This window comes from Ochotona princeps, chromosome 9 (genome assembly GCF_030435755.1).
Source record: "Ochotona princeps isolate mOchPri1 chromosome 9, mOchPri1.hap1, whole genome shotgun sequence".
NCBI lineage: Eukaryota > Metazoa > Chordata > Mammalia > Lagomorpha > Ochotonidae > Ochotona > Ochotona princeps.
The window spans coordinates 18,729,409-18,747,775 of record NC_080840.1 but is presented as its reverse complement, the minus strand read 5'-3'; the positions used below and the strand labels follow the sequence as shown (position 1 = coordinate 18,747,775).

General features: G+C 47.6%; 2 protein-coding genes across 2 annotated transcripts in view; one reads left to right on the top strand and one right to left on the bottom strand.

Annotated features, from left to right (window-relative positions):
• EXT1 (exostosin glycosyltransferase 1) overlaps positions 1-8,131 on the bottom strand; it is a 267,779-nt gene extending 259,648 nt beyond the window's left edge. Inside the window, exon 1 of the mRNA XM_004580696.2 lies at positions 6,692-8,131. Within this exon, the coding sequence (XP_004580753.2) occupies positions 6,692-7,653 (962 nt within the window). The 5' untranslated portion in view covers positions 7,654-8,131. The remainder of the gene's footprint in view (positions 1-6,691) is intronic.
• Positions 7,423-8,460, top strand: LOC131481133 (uncharacterized). Its single transcript, XM_058668530.1, has one exon. The coding sequence runs from the start codon at positions 8,020-8,022 to the stop codon at positions 8,458-8,460; it is 441 nt and encodes a 146-aa protein (XP_058524513.1). The 5' UTR covers positions 7,423-8,019.
• The last annotated feature ends 9,907 nt before the right edge of the window (positions 8,461-18,367 follow it).

Sequence of the window (18,367 nt, the reverse complement as noted above, 5' to 3'; positions counted from 1 at the left end):
GGACGGGAGCTAAGAAACAAAGTCCAGGAATCTTTGGAGGTCAGTGAGTTCTCCGACCAGAAGTCCTAAAAGAGCTTCCCAAAGACAGTAAGAACCCCTGCACCTCTGTGGTTTTTACTAAGCGCAGTCACCCTGCTGAGAACCTCAGCAGGCCTCGGCTTGGGGTTCACTGTACCTCCTTCTCCGGCCATGCACACTCAGAATCCGTCCTTGGATGTTCGGTGGCTCTGGCTAACCGGCTGTCTCAAACGCAACTCCTGAGGACTGCGGAGTCCACGCCCAAGAGAAAACAGGAGTAGAAGGCTTGAGGAGCCGACAGAATCAGCTGGAAGGAGAAGGCATGTGGGTTTCTGACAGGCTGTGGGTCCAGGGGCGGTTAGGACTGCCAGCTCAGGGAGAGGCAGCGAGGATTTTGGCTGAAGCAAAAACAAAACTTCAAAGGCAACCCAGCCAGGAGCTTCAAAGACCCCTGGCAAGACCAATTAACACCTACCAGTGTTTACCTAAGCCGGCACTTAATGATGGCTACTTCGCAAAATGGGTGTGTTCAGCCTCACCTTAAAAGCAGCCACTGACCCAGTGGGACTTCGTGGTAGAGAAAAGGGTGGAGAATTCGGTAGTTTTTGAGAAAGAGAAAATACTAGAGTGTCCCTCAGTATAGACGTCTTCCTAATAAATTGGGGGGAGGAGGGAAGGTGAGAACGCTTGAGAAAAATACTTACAGCTAAACTACAGGGCAGCTGTGAGTGGGAAAAAAAATCCACCACTAAATCTCCCACCTTCAAAGAGGACTGAGTAGGACAGGAAAATGCTCTGAGATACTGTCAAAGGAAATATAAAAGGAAACACTTCCAAAATCTTGGGTTTTATTTATTTTTTTTTTTTACAAAATCAACTACAGAGAGATGTGGCTTACTCTCAGCAGGGGACCCAGCTCCCATGGCACATCCATGTGGCAAGGACAAGAAAAAATTTTTTAAATGTGTTGACCTCATAATTATTTATTGATTTCATAATAATTAACAAATCTACAATCTACCAAGAAATACAGAAATAAAATGATACAAACTTGGGAGGAGGAGGGCTCGAAGTTTAACAGTCATGGAAATCTAGTTTCATTTCATTAAATCATGTGCTTTTCCCAATTTCCCATAAAGTTTACAATTTTGTACGACCTGTTTTTCCTCTGAAGGACCTGAGGTCCTGGAAGCAGCAATGAAGGTTCTAGAAAGGGAATCTTCCAGTTGCTCCTCCCTTTCTGTTCTATTGGATCACACCTCTTCCTGGGGCAAGCCACCTCTGCCCTCTCTCACAGGCACTTTGATGATTACAGGTATAATCACGAGGAGTGTTGTCAGTGAGGACAAAGGTGACTCCCAGGGAGGGCCAAGGGGTTTCCTCAGTTTACCCACAAATGTTCTAGAATGCAAAGTAGAATCTGCACAAAGTCAGAATAGTTCCAGGATGGAAAAGTTCAAGGAGCTTAACGTCAGATTCAGAGGTCATGTGTACCCCATCTCTGAACCATATTTTTTTCCTGGAGAAACGTGTTTGTAGAGTAAAGGAACAGGAAAAATGAAAGATCTGACACACAAATACCTGACTGATCCTGCTGAGACTGACACAGACTCGGGCCAGCGAGGTGGCATAGCCAGCTAGGCCTCTGCCTGTGGCACGGACATCCAATGCTGCTCTACTTCCCATCCGTATGGTAAAAACAGTGGAGAGTGGCACAAGCACTTGGACCCACATGGGAGACCTGGAAGAAGCTCTTGGCTTCTGGCTACAGATCATCCCAGCTCCGGCCATTGAGACCATTTAGGGAGCAAACCAGCAGATGGAAAATCTCTATTTCTCCTTCTCTCTTTACTCTGCCTTTCTGATGAAAAATATATAATCTCAAAAATAATAATAATAATTGACATGGAAATAAGTCAAAATTTTGCTTCCTAATTTAAGAAAGAGAGGTACTTCATGCCTTCTGAGCAACAATGCAGCAGTCACCCCAAGGGCGTGGCATCTCCCCTTGTGCAGGGACGGCCTCTCCCTGGCGGGGTCTGATGAAGCCGTAGCAGCGTGCACGTCCCTGTCTAGGTCAGGCATTCCAACGGAGACTGTCTTTTGCTCGACTGGAATGAGTGGAGATGCAGACACTACAACCTTTCTCAAGGGATTCCTTGGGATGGACTCTCCCGGAAGCAGGTTCAGATGCAGGTGAGGAAGCCAGGCACAGAGAACACCTCACACTTGGGGTCAGAGATGCACCTGCCAACTTCATAATTCTGCAGAGGGTTGGCCCCACATTTTATTTTTAAACGATGCATGTATGGCTCTTTTTAGAAACGCTTTTGCGATGTGGGAAAAAAGCACCAACGTGTTACATGGAAAAGCTGAGAATCTCAATGACCACCTCTCATTGTGGAAGAGGAAAATATTCACCCAAAGGCTCACAGCTGGAGCATAAAACTTGATCAAGGTCTCTGTTAATACAGTCTGCACTGGAGGGGAGGGTGAGAACAAAAAGTCAGTTCACATCATTACTGTTTGTCTTCTGTACATTTTCTTCTTGGCTATAAAAGCATCAGAATCCAACTGACTGCTGAATTCACAAACTGTTCCTAAAGCCCCATGGGGCTACACCCAAAGTTCCAGAACCTCCTACTTAGACTAAACAGCTCCAGGGACCTATCCAGCATAGCTAGGAACCAAGAAAGTGTAAACATCAGAGCAAGAGTTCCTGAATCCACTGAAGATGCCCTTGGCCAGGAGTGCATATCATTCCCCAAACTGGAGGACAAACTGGGTATGTGCTACTGGTGGTGGTGTATTCACAAACTTCACCCAAGTTTGCATCAGGTTTCCAAGGGATTTTATCAGAAATCTCAGAATAAAACAACCCGTAGTGAACTCCTAAAGGCTAGGTGTTCTCAAAAGTGCCTGCGATGGAAACTGAAGAATGAAGGTCAAGGAAAAAAAATCAGGAAGAGGTCTGCATTCATGGGCCACCTGTCACTCAACAGCTCTGTGACCTTCACCAGAAACAGGTTGTCCAGTAGTTTTAACACTGATCCAGCCAGGACGCTGGAAGTCACATGACCACGTACTTTCACAACTCTCCAAGACAGCCGGACTGTGAGGTCCAGGGGCCGCAGGCACAGGGGAAGGGGGCGTCATACAGACCCGCACAGTGCGTCCCCAGCAAAGCTGCTGCACACCTTCAGCGCGCCTTCCCTGGAGGGCTCCAAGACAGAAAGCACCTCCCACCGCCTTCTCTTGCTTATTTCAAAGAGTCAAATTTCCTTGGAAGGGATCTGAACAGCAAAGTTCACGTAAAAGCATAGTCATCCTGTAAGATGTTAGGAACTCAAAAGTTGTACAACAGGGAGAATTTCTCTAAAGCCTCATTACAAATCATCTAATCAATGCAGTGACTTCTTTTAGCTGGTCTCACGTACATTTGTTAAAACACGCTACTGATGAAAGTTAATTATGGGTGTTTTTAAAATGAATGTTTTAACATAATCCTGAAAGTAAAAAAGTACAAGAGAAATTTATTTCTTATTACAAGAGAAAAACATTTTTGTTCACTCTGGGTAGCTCTCCTATACCTCTGTGGGAAATAATATCCAGATGTGATAGAAGTGCTTGGCCATCCACAATCAGCTTTCATCACCATATAATGTCATGTGGCATTAAAGACACCTATGCTCTTAGTTGATACATTTGTAAATACCCTGTGGCGGCCATGATATCACACATTTTCAACGTAATTATCAGTTCCCATAAATCCAAAACAAACTTAAGTGTGGTTCCTTGGAAGAGCAAATTAACTTGCATCCTTTTCATGGGCATTTCTAATAAAGAAGTAGATGAAAATTGATTGTGTTTTTACAAGTCATCATCCAAGGAATACTTGGAGCACCTCAGCATTGTCCAAGGACATTCCACTAAACACAAGCCTACAGTTCAAGGTGATGAATCCAAAGTCACAGGGTCAGTCAGTACGAGAAGAAAACTTACACAGAACATTCTGCAGACCTAACCCCAGTGTCACCCCTTCGCAAGCTCTGGAGACACCTGCATTAACCTACAGAAGTTCTGCATCTCACAGTTCTAAGTTCAACTTCTAGAACGCACCAGTAGTAGCAGCCCAGTCATAGCGCTTAACCCAAAGCACAGTACACACTGCTTGCTCCGCTGGCGTCTTCAGAGTTGTTGCTTCACTTCATTCCTCCCACACTCGATAGCAAAAGGCAATAACACTGGCAAGCACCAATTCTCTAGAGGAACTCTGACACCTGTCTCAAGAATAACTCGTTGAACTCCAGATGCTCCAGGCTTAGCCAATGCACCCAACGAGGCACCCTGTCTCACTGATCAGCAATGGGGCTGAAAGGAAGGCAAAGGAGAAAGAAAATCAGGACATGATCCTGCTACGGCAACCCCAGCCTGAGAGGACCAAACTCGTGTTTCCTTGCTCAACTCCGCTTCTCTGATGAGGCCAGATCCAAGGTCCTGACCCCCAGAGGTCTTTAAACAGAAATCAAAACATCGGTATGGTATCAGATCTCTTTGCCTAATCACAAAGGAGTCAAAAAATTAGCTCAATTTGCTGCAACTGAAGTTTCAAGGCAATCAACCCCCTCATTTCTTCGTGGTTGATCTCTTAAAAAAAAATTCCCTTCAGCCAAAAAAAAAAAAAAAAAAATAAGTGATATCATATTTACTTTGGGAATGAGAGGAGTACAGAAGATATAATTGTTGGATTGGACTGAGAGTGTTGCCCCCAAACCAGCAAATAACACAGATTTCCTGAAGTGCAACCTCACGGGCAGCTCCTTGGGAAGGAACAAACCTGCCACAAAATTTGGGAAGAGAGCTCTGGAAGACACTCAAAGACTTGCTTCCTCCGTGGTTCCCACAGCAGAAATCAGACAAAGAAATTCCTGAAAGGCTGTAAGCATTTCTTTCTTACAAGTCCCCCTCCCCCAAACTCCCACTCTCGCCAGGAACAGGTCAAAGTAAAGGCTGCAACACAAAGCAATTCATCCCTACCCATAGCTTAAGTTGCTTTTGTTAGAAAAATTCATTACCACTGTGCCCCACATTCATGTATCACTGAGAGTAGGAGTCAAGCGTGAATTCACAATAGATTCACGCCTCGGGATTTTCTTACACTTGAAAAGCACAAGGTGTTAGGGGCTGGGGACAGAATCCATGCGTTTGAGATCTTCTCCTTCCCTCTCTATAACCAAGTAGGGGAAGACTTTAATTTCCCTGCCAACCACGCCTACAAGAGGCCAGGGTGTCTGAGGAAACCCACAGACAACAATCAAACCTTTCTCTTCAGGGCCGCTTTCCCACCGTAGCCCCTTCCTGTTCCCATCAGGTTTGCAAAGCATTTCCCTTATTCTGCATTTCATGAATCAATTGCAAAACCTGCCAGCCTCTGCCGGTTCCTCTTACATTCAGCTGAGAGGTTCCCTTGCCTTCCCTGGGTAGCACAAGGCTGCTCTGGTTTTTAACTGGCGTAACGTGGAAATGCACTGTAGGAACTCACTAACTCTTTCAGGGCCAGATGTAAGAGTGAGCCTGAGCTCGCCAGTCACGTCTACCAGGAAACTGACCCGCCACGCTCGGCTTAAAGCTGATTTGTAGAGTCTGGCTTTGACCCCAAATTCAGCGTGTCAGTTACTGTCACTGGGAAGGAAGAGGAAGACTGAAAAGGTACAAAGTAACCAACTCGGTTACTTAGCAACTAGACAAAACTTGCCTCACTCCAGAGGGTAGGAGGCAGCTCACACCCATTCACAGAGTAGCAGTCTACGATTTATATGCAAATACTTAAGAGACAAAGCAGAAAGGCAAACCTAAATTAGCAGCCCGAGTTTACCACGGTGGGACTGAGCCCTAGTTTTAACAAAACAGTTTCTCCCAGGAAACAACTAGGACATATAGACAGGAATGAATGAATGAATGAATGAATGCAAGAAAGAAGAAACGGTCTAAGGCCACAGGCCCCAACAAGCTCACGGTTTCCTTTCATAAAAGTCAATGCCATGAGGGAGGGAGGAGACCAGCGGAAAGTTTGGGAGCTGAAATTATACCACCTTCCTACCGCTCACAGGCATTACAGGCTGCCAGAAAGATGAAAATCTGAGGCTGAGAAAACTCCAGGGGAAGCAGGTCCACCTGCTCCTGAAAGCAACACACACCAAACACCTGTCTTGGCACAGAGTTTTGGGACTGGGGCTAGCTGAGAGCCTGGACACCTCCACAAACCCCATTCCACAGCCACGGGGGGCGCAGACCAAGGGCACTTTCCCAACTTGCAGCAGTCCGAGACCCTGCACTGTGGAAGCGCAGAGCTTGAAGGTCTCCTACACACCAGTGGGAAACTGTCACCTACTTGGCTCAGGAACTCACTCCAGGCTTTGCAGCTTTGCCAGGGAAGAGCTGAGGCTTAAAACTCCCAGAGCTGAGCTCCAAGCTGCAGGAGTGTGCGTGCACACACAGAGAAATACACAACACCTGAGCAGGCGCGCACACACTCACACACACACACACAGATACGCAACACCTGAACCGCTGCTCAGTCCCTTAGTTCCCCATTCTCCACCCACCAACTTCACACCTGGCCCAGCCTGGGCCAGGGGCCATGGTGGAGACCAGCCGGCCGGAGACCACTTACTTCTCATACTCGTTGTTGTCTCTGTCACAGCGAGAATCCTTGTGCTTTTGCCAGTCTTTGCCATGCTTGCAGGTGGTAAGGAGCAAGACGTCCTCCCCGTTGTGGACGTGATATAAGGCATTCCTGGTGTCGGAACCTATCCCTGTGAGGTACCTCTTCCCCTTAAAGACCAACATGTACTTCCTGAGAGGAGGGATGGCATTAAACCTCAAAGACCCCCTCTCCCCTCCTGTCCTGGGGTGATCCTTAGAAAAGAGGGGAATGGACACATCAAACTGGGGTCGGAAGTTCTCCGTACTGATACTGGCTTTGGCCAGCATGGCCTGGCCGATGTCGAAGCCCACGTCCTCGGTGTAGTCAGGCCAAGTGCCGGAATATAAATTAAAAATTAAATGATTCCTACCATTGTTCCACAAGTGGAGACTCTGCACTTTGGACCTCAGGTTGTGCACATACTGAGGTGACAGCTGGTCTCTGTCTAAAGTATCCAGACTCAGGACAAAGAGGCACGCCTGGCTGGGGTCCGAGGTGTAGAACCTGGAGCCCTCGATGGCCGCTAGAATGTTTTGGTAACTTTCGGCGATTTTCTCCCCCTTCTGCTGCGGGTAAACGTAGACTTTGAAGCCGTTTTTCTTGCAAAGGGTGAAGTCGAAGCAGGACTCCATGCGGCACTTCTTGCCTTTGTAGATGCTCGAGTTGGCGTCTCGCTTCTGCCGGGGGGAAAGGTGCACGCTGGAATCCTCGTTTTCCAACTGCTCCCAAGGAACGAAGGGGCGCAGGGCGTCCGGGAAGCGGGGCCAGAAATGCTCAGGACTGGGTTGGTGCAAGCCATTCCGACCGCTATGCTCCTCTCTCCGGCTGTGGCTCCGGGATGCCCTAAAATGCAAGCCTCCGAAATAGAACAAAAGGGCGAGACAAGAGCCGGCTGAGAGCAGGATGAAATAGCGTTTTTTGGCCTGCATGTGTCCTGCCTGGGTCAAGAGGATTGTAAATAAACACAAGAATCACCCAAGTTTCCCAATCAACACTTTCAGCTCCAGTCCGCCATCTTCCCGCCTGTAAAGACTTCAAACTCTCCGCTCCCACCTTCTCTGGATGCCTTTCCCCAAGCCGTGGACTGATCCAGCGCATGTGGGCGATTTCTTTAACTTTCTCCCCTTCGGTCTTTCATCTTCGGCTTGCACAATGCGCGGGAGACACGGCGGGGCTGAATTGCACCCAGGGCGGGCGAGCAGCGGACTGTAATTCTCGTGCATGCAACAAGACGGAGGAAAGAAAAAAAAAGAAAAGAAAAGAAAGAAGGTGAGGGGGAGAAAAACGCTCTCCCGATGCCCAATCAATGGCCAGGCGGAGTGGTCGCCTCGCCTCTGCTATCGTTCTCGCCGGCGTGGAACACGATCCCCGGGAAAGCAACTTCAACTCATCCACGCTCCGGTGCACAGCACTCCGCTCCCAACAAGTCGGCCACTCCGGAGGCTCCCGGGCCGGCTAGTGCATCCTGTAGCTGGGGCGCCGTAACCTCACAAATCCCTGCATCTCGCTTTCTTTGCCTCCTGCAGCAGCTCCGAGACTCCGCCGGTGTTTACTCTGCGCTCGCGGGGCCGGCCCCGGGACTCGCGGCGGCCCGGCGGGCGGGCGGCGGGGCTGGGCGGGCGGCGGCGGCGGCGCGTCCTCCCCGCGGGCAGAGCCGGCCCCGAGCGGCGCTTCGCAGGCCACCGCGCGATGCCGCCGGCCGCCGCGTTCGGTCGCCGAGTGTTACCCGGTTCTGAATGTTACACTTACACATTCCATTCCCGACACGACAGCGCTGACCTCATCCATCCACGCAGCCCGCGCTGCCATTGGCCGAGCGTCACGTCCGGGCGGGGCGGTGCTTCCGCTGCGCCCATTCATAACCCCCCGGCCGCGGCCGCGGCCGAGGCGCCGGCGCTGGGGGACGCGGGGACGTGAGGGGCGAGGCTCGCGGGGCTCGGGGCGTCCCGGGGCCGCGGACGGCCGGGCGGAGCGCGAGGGGGTCCCCGGCGAGCCTGGGGCGCGCGGGCCGCAGCTGGGAAGGAGCGCCACCCGATGGCTCCCGCCGAGAGGTGGCCCGGCCCCGCGCGCCGCGCACCTCGGCCGCCTCCCGGGAACGCCTCCCGGAGCCAGGGCCCCGGTGGAGCTGCCGGTTCCTGGAGACCCGTGCTTGGGAAGGGGGCCGCGCGGGATTGCCTGAGAACGGGAAGACTTGAGAGAAAGCCATGGCCGATCGGAGGGACGCCTCTCCACCTGCCACCCTCGGAGGCCCAGTCTCTGTATTTCTCACAAAGCATTTAAACTGGATCCTTTGTATTCTCTAGGTGCTCCTTCCCCACCCCTTCAAGGAGAAATGATCTTAAGGAAAATGATCATTCCAGGAATAAGGAAGACATGATTGAAAGCTGCTTCCTAACTGTGTACCAAGTGTAGGGGTCACTTGTCTGTCATTCCTTCAACAACCCCTTTCTGCTCCCCAGAGAGGCTAGAGCGAGATCCTGTCAGCTCAAAGACATTTTCTAATGGCTGAGGAGACACGGGTTAATTTGTCCTAGTCCTCAAAGCGGTGTTAATTTCCTTCTGGTGCTGCTTGATGGTATCATTTGCACAGATGTCTCTTCGGGATGAGTGAGTGGTAGCGCTGCCAACCCTCCCAGCTGTGGAGGCAAACTTGAAGCATGGAAAGGTATGAATCCCAGTCAGAGAGTGGGCTGGTCCTTCAGTCCACTGTGTCCACCCCACCCCCAAGAAGTGCTCAACTGCCGGACAAGCATCTCTGGTCACAGCCCAGCTCCCTCGTTGAAAGCCCAAAAGCCAAAATGCCAAAATGCCGGCTTGCCCAGGACACCTCCTGTCCTCCCCGCAGCTGAAGTGGCGGGGCCGGGTCCAGCTGGACAGAGTTGCCTAGAGCAGCAAGCTGTTTAGGGATTGTTTATTATAGGAGTGGCTAGAAGCTGGGAGCACACACTTTCTGGCTTCCCTCAGGCTGCAAAAAATCACTCCAGCCGGGTGTGAATGAAGGCAGGATGAAGTGATACAGTGGAAAGTTTTCAGCCTTGTTTCAGATTTGTTTTATTAAAGGGGGGAATGGGCGTGGGTGAGGAGATTGCTGTACATTCCTGAAACCTCTCCCTCTTTCTAACCTGCCAAAGATGAGGCAGCTTGTCCAGATTCAACTTGTGTGCCCTGCACAACTTGGGGAAGCCTGGGAGAGGAATGAGGATTCGGTCATCTTCCAAGTGCGATGACAATGATGCAGATAAATGCAGTGATTGAAACCACATGTGGCCTGTAGCTCTCCTCCAGCGCCAGCCCCAGGCCTGGGAGCAGACCCAGAACAGCGGTGTAGGGCAGTCAGGTGCAGATACAGCATCTCCTGCGGAAGTTGCACCCCCTGGGTATCCTACCAGGTGCCCAGCATGAGCTTTGGGGGAGCTTGTACCCTCCTCACCCTGGTGTGTTCTTCCAGCTTTGGCTTGTGGGGTTTTTTTGTTTTGTTTTGTTTTGTTTTTCCTTTTGTCCCCTTTGCTGTGGCTGGTTCCCTCTTCCCACAAGACATTGTTACCCTGCCCCCAACATTCCATAGCATTGCAGAGTGTGAGAAAAACTTTGGTTCCTGGAAAGGAGAAAAGGCCTGGATTCAGAACTCGGAGCTGCAGTTGGCTGATGCCTGGGGTATGTGTCTTAATCTCATTGAACCTTGAGTTTTCATTTGAGAAGTCAGAGGAGTAAGACCTTTCCTGCCAGCCTCATTCCATTTGTAAACTGTAAATTGCTCCCCATGTGTAACATCATTAGCCTAAATTCCTCATTTCAAGATCCAACTGGAATCAGAAGTAGCCCCGGCGATGGCGGCATCATTGTGTCTCCCTCGCTTTTATTTTTTTCTTCGCTCTTCTCATTAGCTGAAATCACTCTCGTTTGCTGGGTTCCTGCCTGTGTTTCCTCAATATGAGAAGAGCTCCCTGGGAACAGCAGAGCTGTCTGCCCTCCTGAGTCCCCCATGCCTGGGGCACTTCCGGGTACTTGGGTGGAATCCAATCGCTGATTTGAGTGAATGGACAAATTACTACAATTTGCCTTTGCCCAGAACTCGAATAGGCTAGAAAAGAAAGATTCCGTAAGTGCAGGCACCAAAACCGAAACATAAACAGGATTGAATCAAAGTCAAAAGCTGCTCCATAGCAAAGGAAACAACAAAATGAGAAGCCAACCTATGGAAGGGGAGAAAATGGATGTAAACCACACATGTGATGCAGTAACATCCAGGATATTCATACAACTCAATAGGGAAAAAAGATTTGAAAATGGGCAAAAGAGGGGCCCATAGCCTAGTGGCTAAAATCCTTGCTTTACATAAAGCTCCGGGATTGCATATGGGAGCCAAATTGTATCCCAGCTGTTCCATTACTCTTCCAGCTCCTTGTCTGTGGCCTGGGATGGCCCAAAATCTTGAGACCCTGCACCCGCGTGAGGGACCCAGAAGAAGCTCCTGGCTCCTGGCTTCAGATCAGCTCAGCTCTGGCCCTTGCTGACTCTCAGAGAGTGAACTGGCAGATGGAAGATCTTTCTGTCTTTTTGTAAATCTGACTTTCCAATAAAAGTGAATAAATCTTTTTTTAAAAAAATTGGCAAAAGGCCTAAATAGACACTTTCTAAAGAAGATATGCAGAAGTCTAATGGGTACATGAGAAGGTGCTGCACATCATTGCCCATCAGGGAAGGGGAAGACCTCAACGGACTAGACACAGCCTGAATGCTATTTTGGATGGCCATTGTCAAAAGGATGAGAGATGACAAGCAGGGGAGGATATAGAGAAAAGGGAGGCCTTGTCCACCATGGGTGGGGCCTTGAGTTAGTACAGATATCACAGACACAGTATGGAGGTTCCTCAAAAATACAAGTGATATGATCTGGGAATTCCAAGCCTAGGTATAGACCCAAAGGTCGTAAGATCAGGTTGCTGACAAGGTATTTACATTCCCAGGATCACTGTAGCATCATTCACAATAGGCAAGTTACGGAAACAACCTAAGTGCCCACTGACAACGGCTAAATAAAAGATACTAATCTAGTGGAATTATTATTCAGCACATAATGCAGTGAAGTTCTGGCAACAACACGGATAAAACGGAATATTAAATGAAGTTAACCAAGCTTAAAAGGCAAACTCACGGGCCCGACATGGTATTCTAGCGGCCAGAGTCCTCAACTTGCACATACCAGGATCCCATAGCGGCGCCGGTTCTGATCGTAGCTGCTCCACTTCCCATCCAACTCCCTGCTTGTGGCCTGCGAAAGCAGTCGAGGATGGCCCAAAGCTTTGGGACTCTGCACCTGCCTGGGAGACCCAAAGGAGACTTCTGGCTCCTGGCTTCGGATTGGCTCAGCTCCTACTGTTGTGGCAACTTGGGGAGTGAATCAGTGGACAAAAGATTTTCCTCTCTGTATCTCCTTCTTTCTGTATATCTGCCTTTCCAATGTGGAATCGGACAGAGTTGAACTGAAACATTCAGTAGAATGGTGGTTATCAGAGGCTAGGATCTGCGGAAATAAGGAGTTGTTAGTAGAAGACTCTAAACTTCAGTTACAAGATGAACAAGTTCTAATGGACAGCATGACAATTACAGTTAATGATGCCATACTATATAATTGGAATTTGCTAAGACAGGCGATCTTCTCATAATCAAAAAAAAGTAGCTGTGAGGTCACAGGTGTGTTCATTGGTTTGATTAGGGTGTGTGCATATGTCAAATCATTGTATATCAATCTTTAAATGTGTACGACACATGTACATATATATATACATAAACATATACATACATACACAATTGTATACTACACTCCCTCACTTATTTCAAGTGTTTCAAATGACTCCTTACTATGGAGACTTCCTTTGTAGGATGGTCATTTTCACTAATCAATGCCTTCCATGCTATAGATTGACTTATTAATTTATTACCAGTCACATTTAGAAGTGAACTGCAAGGATTTGGCTTCTTTGATCTGTCTGTTTGCGTTCATGGGTATATCCTTAAGCACCTGCAAAAGTGCCTGTCACTATATAATTGAACTAAATAATTCACTGCAGCCAATTGTTGTACAAAGAAAAGAATAATCAAAGCCAGAGTTCTGTCACAACATACACACACAATGCTAAAGTATCCCAATCATGCTATTTAATTTCCTTTTTCAGAAGTGATTCTTCCTCTGCCACTTACTCCACAACCTGAAGGGAGTCACTGTCCCTCCCTAAGTTTCAGGTTCTCACTGGTAAAGTCAGGGACAATTATAACACCCAGCATGCTTAGCTCACTGGATTGCTCTGAGAACCAAGAGGAGAAAGGCAGAAAATAGGAGAAAGCCCTTTCCGGCCACAGTGCGCATGGTGACTGTGGGATATGATGAGTATGCTCTTAGACAAATACAGACACAAGGACATGAGACCATGCTTGCAAGTCAACAACATTAAACACAGCGAGTGTCACCCAGCAAACACACAACCATTCCCAGTTGTTTTATGAGCTCTGGAATGGCCATTGACTGTTGTAAGCAAAGGGAAAACGAGGAGGATGGCAAACTCACAATGGAAGAAAAGCAAAGGAGACCTTTGCTGGATGTACAAAATGCCACAGACACAAATGCTTTTCAGACATCTTAGATTTTAGCATCTATGCGGAGGCATTGATTAAATACTGAAAAAGGAAACAGGACAGGTGTTCAAATTCCCTAAAATGTGTACAAGTTTTGGGCCTTGTAGTTAAGAGCTCCCTCAAGGGCCTGGTGCCGTGGTTCAGCGGCTGAATCTTTGACTTGCATCTGCCAGGATCCCATGTGGGTGCCAGTTCGTATCCTGGCTGCTCCACTTCCCATCCAACTCCCTGCTTGTGGCCTGCGAAAGCAGTCGAGGATGGCCCAAAGCCTTGGGACCCTGCATCTGTGAGGGAGACCTGGAAGAAGCTTCTGGCTCCTGGTTTCAGATCAGCTCACCTCTGGCCATTGTGGCCACTCAGGGAATGAACAAGCAGATGTAAGATCTTTCTCTATGTCTCTCCTTCTCTCTGTAAATCTGACTTTACAACAAAAATAAATAAATTTTAAAGAAAAAAATGAAACTGCTAGGACTTGAACTGGCACCCCATATGGGATGCTAGTGGCAAAGACAGAAGATTAAGTTGCTCTGTCACCAAGCCAACCCACAAATATTAAAAGCAACAACAAAAAAGTAGCTCCCTCAAAATGTCTGCATATCTCATCAGAGTGCCCGAGTTCAACCCTAAGTTCTAGCAACTTCTTGTAGGTTCCCACCCTGGGAGGTGGTGATGATTCAAGTGATGGGGTTCCTGCTACCCACATAAGAGACCCGGATTCAGTTCCTGACTCTCAGCTTCAGACTAGCCTTGCTGCAGATGCTGCAGGATTGGGCGGGGAGGTGGGGTGGGAAGTGTGTTGGATGGTAGTAAATAAACACATTTACTCTCTTACACTCTCTCTTTCCATCTTTCTATCTGTGTCAAACACACATATACATATATACATATATGTATATATATATTTTTTAATGTAACCATATCATATCTTCACTGGTAAGGTAACTGGTCTTCATCAAGTCGTGGATGACTTTAAGGTTTTATTTGACATAGGCGCATCTGATGTTTTGGCACAGTGTGTGCGAGTCTCTGATCATAAGTGCCACCAACTCCTAGAAAGACCAGGAAACTCTGCAGGGCCATCTCCTGAGTGGATGTAGGAGATACAAAAGTGCAAGGAAGTCAAGAGACAGTGTGGCATCATGGAGGAGAGATTCCCCACCGGAATACTGGACCCCTACCCCATTCCCGACTTTCCTGTTCCTTCTCTGCCAGGAAGGAACTTGGGGAAACCTGGAGAAGACCGTTTTTGAGTGCCTGAGCTGGTGGGCATCTGCTGAGAAGAGCTAGTGCGGTTTGAAACAAACAAAGATGTCCGGTGTAGACTAAGTCGCTGGAGCAGAGGACAAGTTGGGGAATACAAAGCAGGAGCTCTGTCTAGAAGGGAAGGGAGGAGAGAGGCACCAGCAGGCCGTTGCAGGATGGTCAGACAACGAAAGCTAACCATGGGGCCTAGGAGGGGACTTTGACCATGGATGGGTCAGATCCTTTGACTTCACGAGCTTTCTGGATTCTCCCACGCTTCCTAGGACACAGGCATTCCCTTTCCACAGCAACAAAGGAGGAAGCTGAAACTCAGTCCTGAGCAGGGCTCCTGGCACTCCATCCACAAGTTCACTGAGCTCACATGGATCGAAGAGCTACTCCACACTGGCCATGGTGCCAGCCTTAAGGGCATCTGTCTCTAGCTCGTTGTCACCCACAGACACCTTCCTGAGCAGAGTGCTGCCTGAGTATCCTCAGAACTCCATCAGGCAGTCAGAGGATGGTATGCCCATTTAACCAGTGAGGAAAGCGGGCTCCAGTTCTGGGTCCCCGAGCTTGGGCTGCATTGCTACCTGGCTTCCCGTACAGTGCTGCGCCTTGCAGGATGTTGGCCTTACTGCTGGCCTCTGTGCACTAGTGCTAATAGCTGCACTCCCACCTGTGCCCCATAGCTGTGACGCCAGCAAAGGTCTCCAGACACTGTCAAATGCTCATAATAGGCAAAAATCATTTTCCTTTGAGACCCACTAATCTGGTTAGGTGACATGCCCAGGTCAACTGATTTTCAAATGGAAAATTCAGAACTTGACCCTCGTCTTCTGGAGCCACGCCAGGGCTTTGCCACAAGCTTCCTTTGAAGAATCTAATTTATCTTCCTTCTTCAAGGCAGACTGATGAGAAACTCTGAAAGACATTAATTTAAGTTTTTTTTAAAAAATTAAAAACCTACTATGTGCAAGGCATTTTTTTAGTTGCTCAGGGATCTGGGCTAACACAGAGAGATAGATATACACTCTGTCATTCAAATGCGAGAATTAGCAAAAAGTAACATGTGAAAAAAGAAGCAAACGAATGTCACCCAGGCCTCAGACAATCAGGTGGGGAGTCTTTTATTCTTCCAAGGTCTATTTGGACATGTATAACACCATTTGCAGGCCACACAAAATTATCCAGTTAAGAATTAGCCTGTCACAGATTATTGAGTCTCAAGTACTGTTTGCAGTGGCCAGACCAAATGATCTTACACAGGTCTTACACAGCCTGTGAGCCGGACATCGCCCATCCATGATTTAAAGGAGTGTTTGGGATGGGAAAAGTAGGGAGGCTCACTTCTGGTAGCATAGACAGGGAAAGTGTCCCGGTGAGCTGACATTTCAGAGGTGAGACATATAGGAGACGAGAAAAGAGGTAGGGCAAGAGTGTGGCAGCCCACTGGCCTAGACAGTTCTGAGGTGGATGCAGGTTCTAGGGGTTGTATCTGCAGCTTTCAAGCTTCAGCAGGCATCAGAAATTGCTCGTGAGCTAGGTTCAGCAGATCAGGAGTGTGAGCCCGGAATCTGCATTTCTAATAACTTCCCAGGCACTGCTGTTGCTATAGGCCCTGGCACCACACTTTGAGAATCACTGAGCCGGAAGATCATCTGTGTAGTCAACACAGGAACAAGGGGCAGGAGATTGGAGCAGAGGATCTATCTGAAAGGTCCTTTGTCTCCCCTGCTGTTGGTGGTGGGCAAAGTATTGAGACTTAATTCGGAAGTAGGAAGACTGGGAAGGTTTTAAGCAGGAAAGGGATTTGATCTGATTTTCATTTTCAGCAACACACTCTAGCTGTTGGTAAGGCAGGAAGTCAAGCTTACATGATCTAATACCTATGTTAGACAAGTCTTTATTCCTTACAACAAAGACTGCTGCAGACCAAGATGGCAATCCAGGAAGAGAAGGGAAATGTAGAATCCTCTTTGCATGATGCAAAATCTGTCATAATCAGAGCCTAGATAAAACAAGAAGTCCTAGTCATTGGACAATTAGCTATCGATTGCTAGATAGGTAAGGCAACTTACCCTCTCTTAATCAAAACTGCACATTTCAGCTGAGAATTGTCTAATATTAACTGTGCTTGATAGAGTGACACCTCACTAGCCTAAGCCACAGCTATCTGTGCCTTTTGCATGCGTTTAACAACTTGGAATTGGCTGCTATTTCCTGTGACAGGATAGCCTCTGGATGCTGAGTGTGAGAACAAATGGTGACTCAGAGGTTGGCTACTGTAGGTCAGGGTACCTGCAAAGTTCTATGCAAGTTCCACAGGTCCTGATGGAAGGTATAAAAGTTCTACCCCGCTTGCTTGTATTGGTAGCACCTGTTTTCTGGAAAGACTCACATTCTTTCAAAAATTTCATGCCACATGGCCCCTGACTTCTTGGAATCTACCCTCCAGGAAGAGAAACAGATACTGAGAATAATAATCATAATGGAAGAGGAAGGAAGTGGCTCTGCTTGCGCGAGTCCTCATTAACATGTGTAGATCCATTTATTGATGAGATAAATGAAAGAAAATGAGAAATGGAAATGTTATGTATTGCAAATGATGAAACCAAGTGTCATAAGAGTTTAACACTTTATTATGCAACAATCTAAACAGGTTGCCTTGAATTGATGCCTTTCCTTTTTAACTAGTGATATTCAGTGGAATTAAGTTTATCTTATATTCTGTCAACTGAAAGCTTTATCATATGGCACTTCAGTGCGACTATGGTCCAACAATTATTGGTGTTCACAATGGCAACCATGAGACCCTGTGAGATCTTAAAGTGCCTGCCAGCTCGCTCAGGTGAAGTTAAATGACATCTAGTACTACCTGAGTGAGCTAAGTGCATTTCATGATTGTCCAATTCATTTCTGGTTGGTGATCCATGGACTTGTTATTGGCACACTGATGAGATGGACCACAGAGCTAGTTATCAAGGATCCCTTGGCTGCTCGAAGGTTGTTTCTTGGATTGAATTTCTTCTGTTTTTCTGAATCCTGGATCCTTGAGGTCTGAAAGGCATGTCTCTGGATCATTTTTCTTTTTTTTAATGTCAGCTGCCTTTCTAAAACAAGTACAAATGCACACATGTGGCTGCAAAAGTCCACATTCTTTGGAATACATCTCTGGCCTAGGAAAGCTATCATCGTGGAGATTTGCAATCTATATCAACAAAACTATTCTTTAACTTATAAGCTCTTCATAACAGTGGGCCCATCCCAGTTATCAACTCCCTGGCTATTCCATCTCAACTCCTGGCCCTTTACAAACATATACTCTTAATTTCCCACAGATCAGTCCTATGATGGAAGTGCAGAAGACACAGGAGCTACGAAGAAGATGATATGAAGATGTCTAATATTTAAATCTATTTTGATAGGCTTACATATAAATTTCAACATAGGGTTCATTGTCTGAAAATCTGGTTACTTGAATCACGCCAAAGCAGACTAAAAAAATATATTCTGGCTTTAAGCCTTGAGACAAATATTGGCCTTAGGTACAGACTTTGTGGGTTCCCTAATTGTTCTGTCCAACTGAGGCCTGGCAGCCTACAATAATCTTTCCAACCTCCTGGCACAATAATTCCTCATGACATGGGAAAAACGCAAACTACAACTGGATAAGCCTGGTACCTTTCTTGTTCTTTTCGACCTGTGGAGGCTTGTTGCTAAGAGAAACCTTCAATCAAAACCTGCTCCAGGCACAACACAGACAGG